The 15,797-nt window shown below is 40.7% G+C and overlaps 1 protein-coding gene across 2 annotated transcripts in view; it reads right to left on the reverse strand.

The window, feature by feature from the left end:
* LOC138284024 (threonine--tRNA ligase 1, cytoplasmic-like) overlaps positions 1-15,797 on the reverse strand; it is a 221,178-nt gene that overhangs the window by 115,918 nt on the left and 89,463 nt on the right. For both annotated transcript variants that reach the window (XM_069222371.1, XM_069222372.1), the window contains exons 9-12: positions 15,491-15,637; positions 8,854-8,952; positions 1,996-2,162; positions 823-985 (exon numbers count right to left, since the gene is read on the reverse strand). In XM_069222371.1, the coding sequence (XP_069078472.1) occupies positions 823-985; positions 1,996-2,162; positions 8,854-8,952; positions 15,491-15,637 (576 nt within the window). The remainder of the gene's footprint in view (positions 1-822; positions 986-1,995; positions 2,163-8,853; positions 8,953-15,490; positions 15,638-15,797) is intronic.

Consider the following 15,797-nt stretch of genomic DNA (forward strand, 5'->3'; position numbering starts at 1 on the left):
GAAAGGAATACACTTATTTTTTTTTTAAGAGTAGAAGACAATGACCGTGTTTGCTGGAGTGAAGTAATTAGCAGCATGAAACCAATTATTTAAGTGTTCCAGCCATTCATCATAATAAATCTGTTAAAAACGTTTGCAAAGGCAAGATTGTGTTGGGCTCATTCAAATTTCCACTGCACAAACCAATTGAGCGCAAGCTCTGATCGCACAAGAGCACAAACTGCACATGGACCAGGGGGTTTTCCCTGCACAAAAAGTGCAGGTATTGCCTCAAAGCATCTTCATGGTGTAAAAAGGTTCCAAAGTGAAAATGGACAATTTATCCATCACTAAAATCAAAATATTGTTATCCCCGTTCTAGACTTAGGAAACTCAAAACTGTGTGAAAAAACTGAACAGGATAAAACTACAAAGATGCAGCAAAGATATTCCTCTGGCCATTTTTTGATCCGGCTAAAACATCAGATCTCAGAATGAGGGGCAAACTGATTACACTACTCGTTGTTGAGTGCTTCATGATTTTCACCCTCTCAGAATGGTGAAATATCTACCAATATCATGAGCAGCGAATGCTTTACTGCTCAAGATTTAAAATGTGGGAAACAAAACAATAGGGAATTTTCCTAACACTATCTATCGTGACCCAAAAAGCTTACCCTGAGCAGATGTAATGAGATATGAACAATTTATTTGTGAATGGCATAAAATAAGAACATCCTATAATCTCAAACACGAAATTACTGGTGACTGCTATTTTTATTAATTTCCTACCTAAATGACAGTGAAAACAGACACATGATATGCAGCCATCATTAGCAGTACCTGATCCATTGTGCAGAAAATATGAGCATCATCCTGTTGGAAGCGTCGAACCCGAGTCAATCCACTTAACGTTCCAGACAGCTCATTCCGATGCAAAACACCAAAGTCAGCATATCGGATTGGCATTTCCCGCCACGATCGTGGCCGATGGGCAAACATTAAACTACAATCGAATAGACATTGATACAGTCAGTCATAGGAGTAGAATACATTTATGGTGATACATAGCTATCTAGAAGTTTGATATTCATAGCTGGAAGCCTAAGTATTCATAAGCTGAGATTTTTTTTTATTTATGTTTTTATTTATCACAACTGTGTATCAACTATAAGGTCATAAACCCAGCAAATGAAAGCCTATGGTTCCACCCATGCCCAACAGAGTGATGTTCGGCGAGCTGAATATGTCCACTACGAAGATGTACCATCCACCCGAGCAATGGATATAGGGTAACTTTGTGCAGAAAATGTTCAAGCATGGTACCTATGGGTTCTTAAATGTTTACTCCATTTGGACAGTCTATGTCAGCACAATTCAGCAAGATAATTGCTGTTTCACAAACCGTTATTGCAGAAAGCATTAAGTCCCCAGAAATCTAGAGTAGATGTGTGTTGTACTAGATTAACAATCCATTAAAATAATTTGGACTCAGATTAGCACAAGTGAACTACATTCAGTGAAAAAAGTTCCCTCCCAAAAATTGTCACTTTCTCCCTTTGAGCTCGACAACGGTTTATTGCGGTCTATGAGCCTTTATTTGAACCCATGGAAATGCCATAAACGATGACCAGCTTCCCATACCGAATATGTGCATGCCACTGGTGTGCCACGATTAATGGAAGGGGTTTTGGGTACCTTTGCCAATCTAATAACTATTTGCAAAAAAAGCCCCTCCGAAGGCAGAAACAAAGTAAATGACACAGTCATTCAGGGTAATATCATCATCATATGTTGGTTTAATAGTCCTGGGCACACTTTCACATTTGGCTTTTTTGCCCAATCATGGAAACGGCGTTGGCAAACTATGAAGACCTCCCGGTAGTGCTACTCCACTCAGACAACAAAATTTGATTTTGATGATCTACTGGGCATCCAGTAAACCTACCTACATTTTCTGTGAACAGAACGCTGGCAATAGCAGCGTGTGTTTTCATGGTTAGTAACTATACTTACCAATGTCCTGGGCAGTTCATAGGTTTAAGGGCAAAAGTCTCCTTCTCCACCTCAAAGGAAAACATGTTCTCACTGTAATGCTGCCAATGGCCTGAGGTTTCCCAGAGTTTGCTGTTGTAGATGTTGGGAGTTGCCACTTCAGTGAAGTTACGTTTGTTGTATTCTTCCTAGGCAAAAGAAGATGCATCTCTTGAGAGTAATTGTGATAAGTAATCAGTGTTTATTAACTCACTGGACAAGTTCTTCCACCATGCATTCTTACTCATTGGCAGAGGATTCTGCTCATTTCATAATGACCCATCAAAGCCTATTCTCTAGCTGAATCCCAACAAACCAGAGGTGTTTTAGTTAAAACCACGTGGGCATAACCTAAGTGATGTTTAGTTCAGAATAAATTCTCACACGCACTGTTCTTCAAAGATTAGAGTCATGAGCAAGATAATGTGAGGGAGCCTTATTCAAAGTTAACTTGTGAATGGTAGTTTCTCTTCACTAGAAGTTATCTTGTTTTGTTACAACGTCAACTTAAGGTACAACTGCTGTACAGGTCCATATAAATGTAACAGCCAAACTGAACAGAATTCAAATATAGAATTCATATCAAGTTTAGCTTTCAGAACACCAATTTGAACTATATTACCCAAAAAACGTTGTATCAGTTTTCCCATACATATTCTGAGGCATCATGCAGGAAGTGGATTCTCGTACCTACTGATAGGACCACCATCTCTTACTCCTTCAATTCATGGTGGGAGCTACACCCGCACTTCTGCATCGTAAGACATTTCAAATGCTTCTTCCCCAGAGGGCTGTCTGTGCATTCACTTGCTGTACATAAGTCAAACGGCTATGGTTTGCCTTCAGTAAACCTGAAGTGGTGTTCTTTAAACAACTATGCAACTGCTGTGTTTCTAACCTTTTGCAGTATGCCTGAATCTGATCGCTGCACTGTTCATTGCATGGACTTAAACTCTACACTGTACATGCACCCACCCTATACGGTATCCCTGTGCCTGGCCACTGGAGTATCAAAAAGCCTGGCCTCTGCTGTAAACACAAGCCTGGTCTTCACAGTATCCACATGCCTGCCCTCTGGCGCAGCTCTGGAAAACAAAGTTTATACAAGTGCTCCCATGCAATCAAATTGTACAGTTCCTCATAAGTTGTTACCTTACTGCCCTTCACCCACCCATCCAGTGCTCTGCAAAAAGAATCAAGACATTTCAACCAAGTTAAAGAATTCCCCCTTCTTGGAAGACCTAAAACTTTTCCTTGTACTGCTCTGGAGTGAGACCATACCTAGTAAGCAGGGCATTATTTATGGTAGAGTAGGTGAGCCCCTGAGGATCCCCTAGGGCTGTCAAGGTGTCCCAACATTCAACCTCAAACTGCTTCCACAAACCTGCCCCCCAGTGTACCTCAGGGACCATATTCATGTGGAGAGCTGACTCATACCCCTTGAACCACAATTACATGTCATCCTCCCTCTTATAATCCTTCACTAGATCTTTGGGAATGTGCAACCTCCTTTCAGATTGCACTGGGGTATTGCTGCCGCCATCCGTGCTGGACTTGCTCCTTTGATCCAACTCTCTCAAGCTCAGCTGATGAGCTAACAACAGCTTTCTCTCCTCAATTGCCAATGGCATTTTCTTTGCTTCTGTCTCTGTCTCCATTTTGGCCAATTCCAGCCTGAGCTTCTCAAGCTCCAAATGATGCTTTCTTTCTGCTGGTCTGTCCCTCAGTTCCTCTATGCTCAACCCTCAGAAGAAACACTGCTGACTGCCCTGGAGGCCATCCCTTCAGTCAGGTCCTGGTTAACATCATGTATGCTCTGCACCTCCTCATCCACAGCGACATTCTCCATTGTGTGCTCCTCAGCCTATTTTGCTGCCAACCTTTTGCAACTCCTCCCTTCTGGGGGAGCTTTGATTGGACACTTGAGTTATTTACAAAACTGCTTGAGCGGAGACACATTATAGGCATCCAACTTCTCCAGCTCAAACACCACATTTATAGCAACTGTTGATGGTGCCGCAGACAGAGACATGCTTGTGGATAAGGCTCACCAAAAGGTGAAAAATTTCAAGAGGCAGAGAGATTCCAAAAAGGAAACAAAATATAATGTAAAAAAAAATCCAAGAGAAAAACAGCACATGGTTGTGAAATGGTCTGCAATAAAACAGTAGTGTACACCAATCACTGTATGTCAAGTACAAATGTAAGTCCTATCCATCCTCCCAGCTTATCACAATGTTAGAAATGGGGTCCCTAGCTGGTAGTCAGTTTGCACCCTGTCCAAGTAGGGATACTTGCTCTAGTCAGGCTTGGGAGTCACACACCTAAGATAACCCCTGCTCACTCCCCTACCCCGTTGGTAGCTTGGCACAAGCAGTCAGGCGTATCTCAGAGACAATGTGTAAAACATTTGCACAAACACTTACAGTAACACAGTTAGAACACCACCAACGGACTCCACACCAGTTTAGAACAATAGCCAATATTTATCCAAATCAAACAAGACCAAAATTACAAAAATCCAACATACACAAGTGAAGATATCACGTTTTAAAGTAAAAGAAAAAAAAAAAAAAAAAAAAAAAAAAAAAATCAATAGGAATCAATGCATGTGTTGTTTTAGCATAAGGTACCTGGTATGCACCAAAAATAAAGCTGCAGGGGCGAGGGTGCAGACAAGCAATCAATATGTGGATTCCTTATTCGCAAGTGATGTTCGTCAATTGTTTTCCCGCCGGGTAAGCAATGAGCCAGTCCTTTCCTCGCAGGGAAGGGATGCATCGATTTCCGGACAGGCAGCCTCGGGTCCATGCAGGGTGTCAAAGTTTTTGGCACCCTGGAACGATGCGTGGAAAATCCAAACGCACGATAATGATAAAGTCACACTGAGCTGGCGATGCGTCGATTTCTGCAGCTGCAAGGCAGGTGCTGCATCGATTTTACAGATGTGAGGCGGGTGCTACATTGATTTGTCTGCAGATCAGCTCTGGTGCGTGGATTCTCACTGAAAGTGGCACCATTTGGCAAGTCAGGGGTCTCAGCAAGACAGCCCAGGTGCTGGCAGTTGAAGTCTTTGATTCTTAACTTCTTAAAGAAGGCAAGCTCAATCCAAGCCCTTGGAGAAACTTACCAAGCAGGATACACAGCAAAGTCCAGTATTGTCCTCTCTAAGGCAGAAGCAGCAATTGCAGGCCAACCCTGTAAAGCACACACTGCAAAAGGGCAGTACTCCTCCTCGCAGCTCTTCAGCTCTTCTACTTGGCAGAGGTTACTCTTAATCGAGAAGTATTCTAAAATTGTAGGGTCAGCAGTTCAATACACATTTCTGCCTTTGAAGTAGGCAAATGTCAAAGGAAAGTCTTTGTAGTGCACAAACCCTGCCTCTTCCTTGCCATGCCCCAGCCACACTCTAAGTGGTTGGAGACTGTATTGTGTGAGGTCAGGCAAAACCCTTTCTCAAGTCCAGGTGTCCGCTCCTCCCTCCCACTCTAGTCCAGCAAGATCCATCAGATTATGCAGAACACACCTCAGCTCACTTGTGTTACTGTCTAGAGGGAATTCACAAACAGCCCAACTGTCAGTCTGACCCAGACATGGATTCAGCAGCTAAACAGAGGCACAGAATGGTTAAGCAGGAAAATGCCCACTTTTTAAAAGTGGCATTTTCAACTTCACAATCTAAAAAACAACTATACCAAAAGATATACTTTTAAATTGTGAGTTCAGAGATCCCAAACGCGATATCTCTATCTGCTCCCCCTGGGAAATTACACTTGGGTTTTTGAAGGTAAACCCCATGTTAACCTATGGGCGAGATAGGCCTTGCAAAAGTGAAAACCGAATTTGGCAGTATTTCACTATCTGGGTATGTAAAACACACCAGTATATGTCCTACTTTTTAAATACACTGCACTACTCATGTGGGTGGCACAATCAGTGCTGCAGGCCCACTAGTAGCATTTGATTTACATGCCCTAGGCACCTTAGTGCACTTTACTAGGGACTTACTAGTAAATCAAATATGCCAACCAGGGATAACAAAATCATACTCACAATTTACATAGAGAGCACTTGCACTGGTCAGCAGTGGTAAAGTGCCCAGAGCACCAACACCAGCAAAAACAAAATCCAGCACACAGTCAAAAATACAGGAAGCAAAGGCAAAAAGACAGGGGAAACCATGCCAAGGATGCCTGGTTTAACAGTTACCATAACCTTCTCTTATCTCGATTACATTCTGTTAATTGTGATAAGCTTGTTTAACCATGTGGTTAGCTCCAACCTTTATAAATATATTTAATGAAAAATACTAAATAAATACTATGTACTAATTGTGTGTTTTGCCATCTAGTAGAACCAGGAACTCTATAATAGCTTCCAATAATTAAGTATCCGTGAAGCCTTTCCAAAATAAGATCTTTGCTCATTGAAATCTGACAATAGTTTTCAGTTACAATATACATAATATAATAAGTACTGTTTCTGTACTGGGTAGCGCACATATGGCTTCTTGTATCCTTGTTTATATCAACCTATCAGCCGGGGTATTCTATTCAAAAGAAAGAATTTAAAGAGCTTGATAGGAGCCTAGTTTCTAGTTCCACTTAAATGATATAGTGGGTGATCCAGAATAGTCAAAGATTTCCACAAATCAAAATTGTGTTTTGTGCTTGAACACATTTTTCATTTCAGTGCATGCGGGGTTCACTTTTCTATTAAGAATCTTGTGAATGGGACTAAGGCACTCTTGTCAGATAAAAACATTCACGCTTTTTAAAATATTTTCATTTATTGCGTATGTATACATTACGCAGATAATTAAAAGGCCATTCTAGATGGGACTCAATAAGTTATGCCATGAACAAACATTTAACTGTGCAGGTACTGACATACTTTTACTTATTTATATCTTCCTAAAATAGTGTAAACATAGTCCTCAAATCTCTATCCATCATAAAAGAAGGTGTGGCAGTTGTGAGCTTGGCTTAGGGAAGACTTTCCTTTACAAATATTGCTAAAGTAATTTTTCTTACAGACGGTGGCATCCAAGATGATCTAGTAAGAAGGCTTAATGCAGGTGAATAACGTTACAGACTGACTGCCATGCCTGCAAACCTCCAGCAACCCAAGAACCGTATAACTCTCCCTCCACAGTATTTTCTTTCTACAGTCATTCCCCTCCTGAACAAGCTGTATGTCAGTCCTCTAATAGAACCCTTGCTGAAGTGTTTTGAATTTTTTCTCCCAGCTAGAAACCTATTTTTCAGTTGCAATTTCTTCTCTTTTACATGGCAGGCCTTCTCTTCTTTATGCTTATTTTTTCCAGTTCCCTACTACCCCTTCCTCCAACAATGCAACATACACTCTTAGTAGTTTCTAGATATGGCAGGGAAGGTCCCAGGCACAATTGTTCTCGTGTCAGTAGATCATCTTTTTGGGGAACCAATCCATTACCACACCAACAGGATTGTCAAGAAGTCCAGGATGGAAGATTGTCCAGTGTGGTAATGCTGTCACTCCAGAAACTTCCCCTAGGTACAACAGAGGATTTCCAAACTAAATCTATAAGCAGTGGATAGCTTAGGTACATTCAAATTATGAACCATAGTGCCTAATAGTTGAGTTCTCTCAGAGTAGGGGTGTGCCCTGAATAAATCACAATGCCTGCGGTTGATGTCTCTTTTATTTTAATGATGGCTGCCATATTCAACGCACTGGGATTTTCTAGGATGCTTTAGATGACTTACTGTTGCTTTGTACTCATTGTTTTGCAAAATCAGGGGTGATCAACAAAGCCCATAAGCCCCACAGGATGCTCCACCAGAAAATAGCAATCCATAAACCTTGATAGATCTGCTCCCCTATACACATATTTTCTATCAGTCAATAAATATGATTTGTATGCTAGAACATACAAAAGGCAGATTCTGCTGTCATATTTGGATGATAAAACTCAGGTGGTCATTGCAAACATTACTCTCCATTTAGTAACACATCATCAAACTGTAGGGGCTGACTTGGCAACAGTTTGCAAAGTAACTTAGTCTCATCAAGCCTCACATTATGATGATCTTCACAATGACAAAATGCATTACAGAATATTTATATTAGTATACTATGCAACATTCTTAACAGCAGGACAATGAAAACAGTAAGAACTTTTAAGTGTTTCCTAAGCTACACAGAAAGACTGGTGGGACAAAGTTGCTGTTGATATCACATTGTGAAGCCTAGGGTTATGGGGAGCAGGGATGGATGGGTCAGGATAATGAATTACTCTTAAATGTAATGAATTGGTGAGGGTTTTTTGATCAAACAGGACATTGTATTGTTATCATTCTTGGTGAGAACAATGTAGAATTTGAAGAAAACCCTTATGTCTATATTGCTGAATGTAGATGAAGAACTTTTTTCTACTCGTCGTCTTTTTCACTGTTTGATGCGCCTCATACTTCGAGGACTGAGATGTTACTAAGCCGGGCCAGAGTGAACACATGATTGTTTGGCACAACACTTCTTATTTATATACCTCATCAATGGAGTTAGGACAGGCCATGAATGACAGCTTGCACCGTGAACGTTTCTTATGAGTAATGTTCAGTTCTAGTTTGCTACCTATCACTGCAGCCTCCCTTTTCACCACAGTTCCACAATGATGCAATTCCTATGCTACTACACTCAATTATGAGTTAGTTATAACTCATTCAAAGCCTAAAAGAATAGAATATATTCTTTAAAAAGCTAATCATGACTAGCGGTCAATAGAAAGGCAAACAAATATTTTTGTACACATATTTAGCCTGGCAGTCAAGCAAACTACTCCTGTACAATACAACTTACCTTTATAAAATCGATAAGTGTATTATAGAGAAAGGCACCTCTGGGAAGAAAGAAGCAGCTTCCTGGGCTGAGGTCATGGAAGAAGAATAGCTCCTGCTCCTACACCATCCAAAGGAAAGAACAGATGTTTAGTTCACAAGCAAGAAACAAGATCTACTGACAAGCAGACACAACGTAGCACATTAGACAGAACATTACACTCACACCAAAAACAGGTGGATGTATCCAACACAAAGATATACCACATAGTCAGCAACACTGTGAACAATCTAAATCTAACCGCCATGCCAAGGACATCCCACCATCCAAGAGATTTGTATGAAAACTGTTAAGCCCTTCAGCCACATGTGTCCCTGATGAAAATATAACATAGTTCAATTACTACGATAGGCCCAATACCTTCTAATATGACATCATATTGTTTCTGCATTCTAATACAATGCTCAACATTCACATCCACCAATAGGTGCAACACATTTCTAGGAATAGACCAGAAAACGTTACACAATACACAGTAACAAAGCACGACTCAGACTCCGAGAACAACTTCCAGAATTAGTGGAAAAGCACAATTCAGACTGCTCACTTAAGTACAAACCCACATTTCGATTGAGTTAAAACTTTTTTAAACATTCCTCATCAAAATGAAATATGAGTGAGCCATCAACAGGTCATAAACCTAGAAAGGTAAATACTCCATTCAAAGATGGTTTAGGCTACAGTCCCAAATATTCCTTTCAAGAGTGATGGTATCATCACTTGTTCTTTGACACTGAAGCTAAATATGAAAGTCACCTAAACCACAGTTTGACTAGCGCAATATCAATGTAGACTAATTTACAATATTCGATGGAAAAATTACACAACGATGGAAAATACATCTGTTAGTATCACATACTTAAAAATATTTCATGGAAAATTATATGTGCTAAAAAATCATTTACAGTATTACAACTTCAGTGAGATGCAGCAGAGAATCACGATGAAATAGGAAACGGTCATTCTTAAATATGGCACAGACAAGCACAAAAGCTTGGATCTTAAAATTGTGGCTCATCATAAAGTAAACGAGTTAAGGTAATAGAACTATGTACATTTTTATCCAAATTGAAATGACGTTTCCAGTTATTTAAATGGTCAAGCCCTCCAGTAACCTGGCGCACTAGTAGCTTGGTAGAACACTAGCCATGGGAGCTGTGCAAACTCCGTGGCTGATCCAGGCAAGCCATAGTAGATCAGTTAGTGGTACCAATATTCAGATGTTAGAAAGGAATGCAACTGTCATCTTTTTATGTCCTCCACAGAGTTTTTGAGGTGTGGTGAATAGAACAATGCAACCCTGCAGCAGTATTTATCACCCAAGTAATCAATAATCTGCAAACCAGTCACTTTGTTTGGCACAGTAGACTGGTCATTCAAGCATATGCCTTCTTATGACTCAGTGTTCAACTCAAAGTGGATTCTGAGGTTTATTTGGTTGATTTGCAATTTCGCAGACAGATTAGTAACTAGCATTAAATAAACCAGAATCAATGTATGCACTAGTTAAGAAATTATAACCAAAGCTAGTCGGCTAACAACCAGATTTTCTGCAAAACAATGTTTCCTTAATCTCCATGATTCACTTTTAGCAAATCTGTACAGAATCCTATTTTGCAGGTTACTGCAGTGCCACTGCTCTCCCTAGAAGCTGACCTTTGCTACACATGAACAGAGTAGCCATCTGTGGCTGGTTGATTGAGAGCATCGTATGTGCTCGAACACAGGTCAATAAATGGTCATAGCTTTGAGCATACTTTTGACTTTGCATGACTCTGATGTTCAAAATCCCCTTCGTAAGTCAGAAAAGTCTTTCTGATTAGCAAGAGGAGTTCTGAGACTCATTACAGAGCTCAATTAGCAGTTGGTATAAAACGGGTGCCCCTTTCTAACTGAGTCACAATCATCTGCATCAATGGTGTGTTACTGACAACTGAGTTGGAGTGGTATCTGATCAACAAAGGGAGAACTGTCCCAGAGATGGCTTCAGCTACACCGCACAGTGGTCCATGGTACTCCAGCAGGCTACCTCTGTTGTCTTCCCCAATGTACTTTTTTTAATGTAAGATCTGTACATCTGTGAGCGTTAAAAAGGTTTACAGAGAGTGCAACAGCACATTAACAAAACAGTAGTTAACATGCAGACAACAGAGGCCATATTATCATAAGTGTCCCAGGGGTGCAATGGGTTGTGGATCTGCTTTTTGCATCCTCGTGACACTTCGGCATTATAGAACGGGCCCCAGATACTTGCGAGGCCCTTGTGCACATGTACCGGACGTTCCTTCACTTGGGCATTCTTTCATTTGCAGGGGGCATGGTCGCATGTAAACGGGTAATTATTTGAGATATCATTAGTGATGTCATCAATGATGCATATTACATCACTCATGACATGTTGAATGACAAGTCTTATAATATGTGAGGTCATAAACAGTGTGTATCTGGGCGCAAGTTATAATTAGTTCAGTAAACTGCAAATGGTGAATTTCTACACATTAATAAATCACTTAAAAAAACAAAGGTTACAGGGACGTTATAGTTAGGCTCACATTTTAAACGTGCAAAGCCACCGAAATTCACCTGTTCTAGTCAAAGTTATCACAAGTTATTATAACTCGTGCCCTAAGGTAGCTATAACCCGCACCCCCACCATGCACAGTTTTTTCTTAACATTTTTTACTGCAACTATTACATTGATATTATGAATGATGCGCAGTGCATGGCGAGGGCGCAAGCTATAGTTACCTTAGGGCATGAGGCCCTGACACCGAACCCCACGCCACGCACGGCCTTTGGCTGTGTGTGCCTGGGGTTATTCTGCAGCCAACACCTCTAACCACCCAACCCCATGCTGCGCCCAGCATCTGGCTGTGCACGGTGGGAGTTGGCTGCGGCCCACCTCTCTGGGTGTGAGAAGCTGTACCTGTTTGTGAGAGTGGGTGCATCAGTGTCTTAGGGGGTCTGTGAGTAGGGGCGTCAGTGTCTGAGTGGGTGCGTGAGGGTTTCAGTGGGTCTGTGAGTGGGTGTGTGAGGGTCAGAGTGGGGCTGTGAGTGGTTGCACAAGGGTCTGAGTGGGTCTGTGAGTGGGTGGACGAGGGTCTGAGTGGATCTGTGAGTGGAAATTAAAGAAGAAAAATGACCATGCACACATCTAAGTAGAACCCTCAACTTTCAGAGTGAGGGACTGTAACCTTAACCTTTAGGCCATAGGTGACTCCTTACAGTGATGCTTCCAGACATACCTATGACAGTCAACCCACATATGTGATTGGAAAGAAGCGTGATTGTTCCATCAGTGAGAAGGCTTAACAGTCAAAACACTTAGTAAATAAACAAACATACTGCCAAGCGATACTAGGATTTGAACCTTTAGCCTACTGAGTGACAGCACAAGACCTTGACCATTAGGCCACAAGTGACTCTGTTCCAATCTGCATCCAAACGTAACTATAACATTCGTCCCAAACATCCTACTAGTCTTACTCTTTGAAGTTACTGTATGGAGAAACCATTGCAATGACAAATTCCCTCCCTCTCTCTCTCTTCCATCCCATTATGGGGTTCAAAATTAAAATGCCACGGGAACTGGCCCACCTGGGGGCTTTAGTGAAACAAGCACGGTAGCATGTGCTTTTTATTAAAAAAAAAAAAAAGTCACATCTGCAAACCTGCTGCAAATCGAGCCAAACATTTTTTTTAAAAAAATGCTTTTCTGCTCTGGGACATACCCCTGGGACCCCAGCACCAGAGCTAAGGGGTCAGGGTATTCATACCCTGGCCCCTTTTCTTTTAAAAAAAAAATGTTTTGGGCCCAATATGACTGCCAACACTTCCTTGATGAAATGTTGGCAACCACTCAGATCTCAGCACGAGATCGGGAAGGTTTGTGGAGCCTTCGCATCCCTATATATACAATTTTGGAATTTCTCAAAAACTATTGAACGGATTTACATAAAATAACAAATAGGTCGCTTTCTGGACCAAGATCTACCTTTCTGCCAAATTTGGTGTAATTCCGTCCAATAGTTTGGGAGCTATTCCTGTTCAAAATCCCTATGGAAAAATGCATGAGGAAAAAGTTTTGGGACCCCCCCCTTTTTCTCGCCCCGCTTGACGGATCACCCAGAAACTTTCCAGAGAGACACTGAAGTGAGCGTTGTATTTTCTAGGACGATTCATTAAACGGCACCAAAGTTATTAGCCAAAAAAAAAACACTTTCTGTAGAAAAAAAGGTCCTAACTACAACTACTTAGTGGCGACCACCACTGGGTAATCATTTTATATATATATATATAACTATATATAACACTAATATTAACGTCAATTTAACCTTTTTCAGTGGTGATGGGCCTAATGGTGGGGGCCGAATTACAGACTTGGGCGCAGAGGCAAAGGAACTGCCAGGGCACCCCTGGACCCCTTTAAGGGGGTGGGGGGGGTCGGGGGGGGGGGTAGAGGGCAGACATCCTCATGCAGGCAGGTGTAATGACACAATGCACCTACTTACAGGGGGCTCGCCACCCTCCCCCATTTTCACTTTTCAAAAGCAGGCCAGTGCAAGGTTTATGGGGCATGCTGGGGACAGCATGTTCATTGCAATGAAGTGCACTGACCCAGTTTACACTCTTGTAAAGGTGTACTTTAGCGCACATCAGGGTAGTGAATATCTATAACCTAGGCTCTGGTGTTAATGAAGTTCTAATTAAGGCTTATCAGTTTTTAATCAGCTCTGGGTACCATTTTTGACCCATTATATTGAAAAGTGGCATGATCCCGAAGGCAAGTATGGAATCGGTCATTTCAATTTTTAAGAAAAGGTTCAGAAGTGATCCTACCTGTTAATTGCCCATCTCCCATTTTAATACCACAGGGCAGTTACAAGGCTGCATCACCCAGGCCTGAGAGATGGACAAGAACAGAATGGTTTTATTGTCTATATCTCTACTTAATTTTTGCAAGATATGTTATACCAAAATCTGGGAAGATCTATATTTTTATGGATCTGAAGGCTGCATTTTATAGTGGTAATCAAATGATATTGTGTTTTTATAGTACAGAAAGGAGTATATCCACATTCAATTTCAGGGATACTGGTTGTATATAGGAACAGAATGGCTTTCAAGAGAAAGAGTATAATGTTTTTACACTTTTAAAGTACCAATGCGTACTGGTACCCTTCCTGTTCAATTTGTATGCTAATTTTTTGGAGTTGTACCTTATTCAAAGCGCATGCACTCTCCAACAATTAACAGCTGTCTCAACATGAGGCATTTCTCATCTCACGCACACAGAGAGGATTCCAAAATACACAGTATGTGTTATTTACACAGCTTCCAGAAGAAGCCAAAAGATCAAGGAAAAATGGTCCTGTTAAGACGGTTGGAACATTTTTGGTTACTCAATGGCTAGAACAAGTTAAGTGGGGTTGTAGGGTTTTGGGGGTCTAAAAGCACCAACATCCAGTGGGAGTAAAAGAGATTAATCTACATGTTACAGGGCACTCTTTTGCCAACTTTGATGTATATTATCCCTTAGGAATTGGAATTACCTTATATTGGACAGATTCGCCAATGACTACTATTGACTTCTGGATTTCAATAGTTTTAATTGACAAAATAGTGCTGACGTGGGCCATAATGAAGGATTTTGTAATTTGGATCAGCAATTGTGATTTAATAGCTGTGATACTTAAAAAAGTTGAAAAAGAGTGCAAATCAGTCTGAGATCCAATAAAAGTACGAAACCCATACATATGTGGAATTGTCTTTCGAATTGTGGGCATACTGAAATTCAAAGAAGCTTTGTCAGTCCTTATTTACCTTTCAAAGGGGTTACAGGTTTGGGAGAGAACCTGACCCTTGTCAAGAATAATGAGCCTGGAATCCTACAGACACGTTTTAGAGTAGAGGCTATTCTGGAAGAGTTAGTAAGGGTTCCAATTATCCAGTTTACTTAAAGGATGTATTTTGTTCCTATGATATTGATAATGCCTCATGATGCAGTATGCTGCATTTTCTTTCTTACTGTGATGTTCTTTAGACACTGTATTTAGAGACGTTGACAACTTCTGAGGTAATCTCAGGTATGCCACGTGTTCTAATTTCAAAAGTGAAATGGCAGGATGAGACAAATTTCTGAGAAAGTTTTTCTTAGATGAAATTACATAGTCAAAAGTAATATAAGAAAAGTGCTGGAAAACATTTGAGACACAAAAACGGTTTTCATTTGTTGTTTTTATCAATTGCACCTGCCAGATTGCCCTAGTCGAGGAGACAATGACACTACTAGATGCTTTTACGGAAGAGCCTCTTTTTCATGAGCAATGTTTCTTTTGGAATTTTCTGATTACTATCCTTCTGACACAGGACACTGACATACAAAACACACATATACCAGATCATCCAAACTGGGTGCAATGCTAAATTTATTAGTTTAATCAACCAAGTACCACCCTATAGAAAATTATGATTTGTTTTAACACTTACATTCCAGGAGGGCACTCTTTGCAAACAGTGAATATATAGCGTTGAGTAGCATTCTGAAAATTGACTACGTTCTTTCAAGACAACAATATTAAGCACCGCATATACTTACCCTTCCAATTTTCCGATGATCCCGATTTCTGGCTTCTTCCTGAAATTTTTCCCATTCCTTCATCATCTTTGTATCGGGAAAGGATATCCCATAGATTCTCTGCAGAGTCTCCATGTCCGCCTTCCCCTCCCAGTATGTAGAAGAATTCTAATAAAAAAACATATTACAGATGCAGCTTTTAAATTCAAATTCATTCCATGCTGTTTCTTATCTATGCTACAAGTCTACAAAAGTGACCCCTTTACATAAATGGCCAACACATGGCATTAATCATCAATGTTTGACCATCAACGAAAGAAAACTTTAA

Source organism: Pleurodeles waltl, chromosome 3_1 (genome assembly GCF_031143425.1).
Source record: "Pleurodeles waltl isolate 20211129_DDA chromosome 3_1, aPleWal1.hap1.20221129, whole genome shotgun sequence".
NCBI lineage: Eukaryota > Metazoa > Chordata > Amphibia > Caudata > Salamandridae > Pleurodeles > Pleurodeles waltl.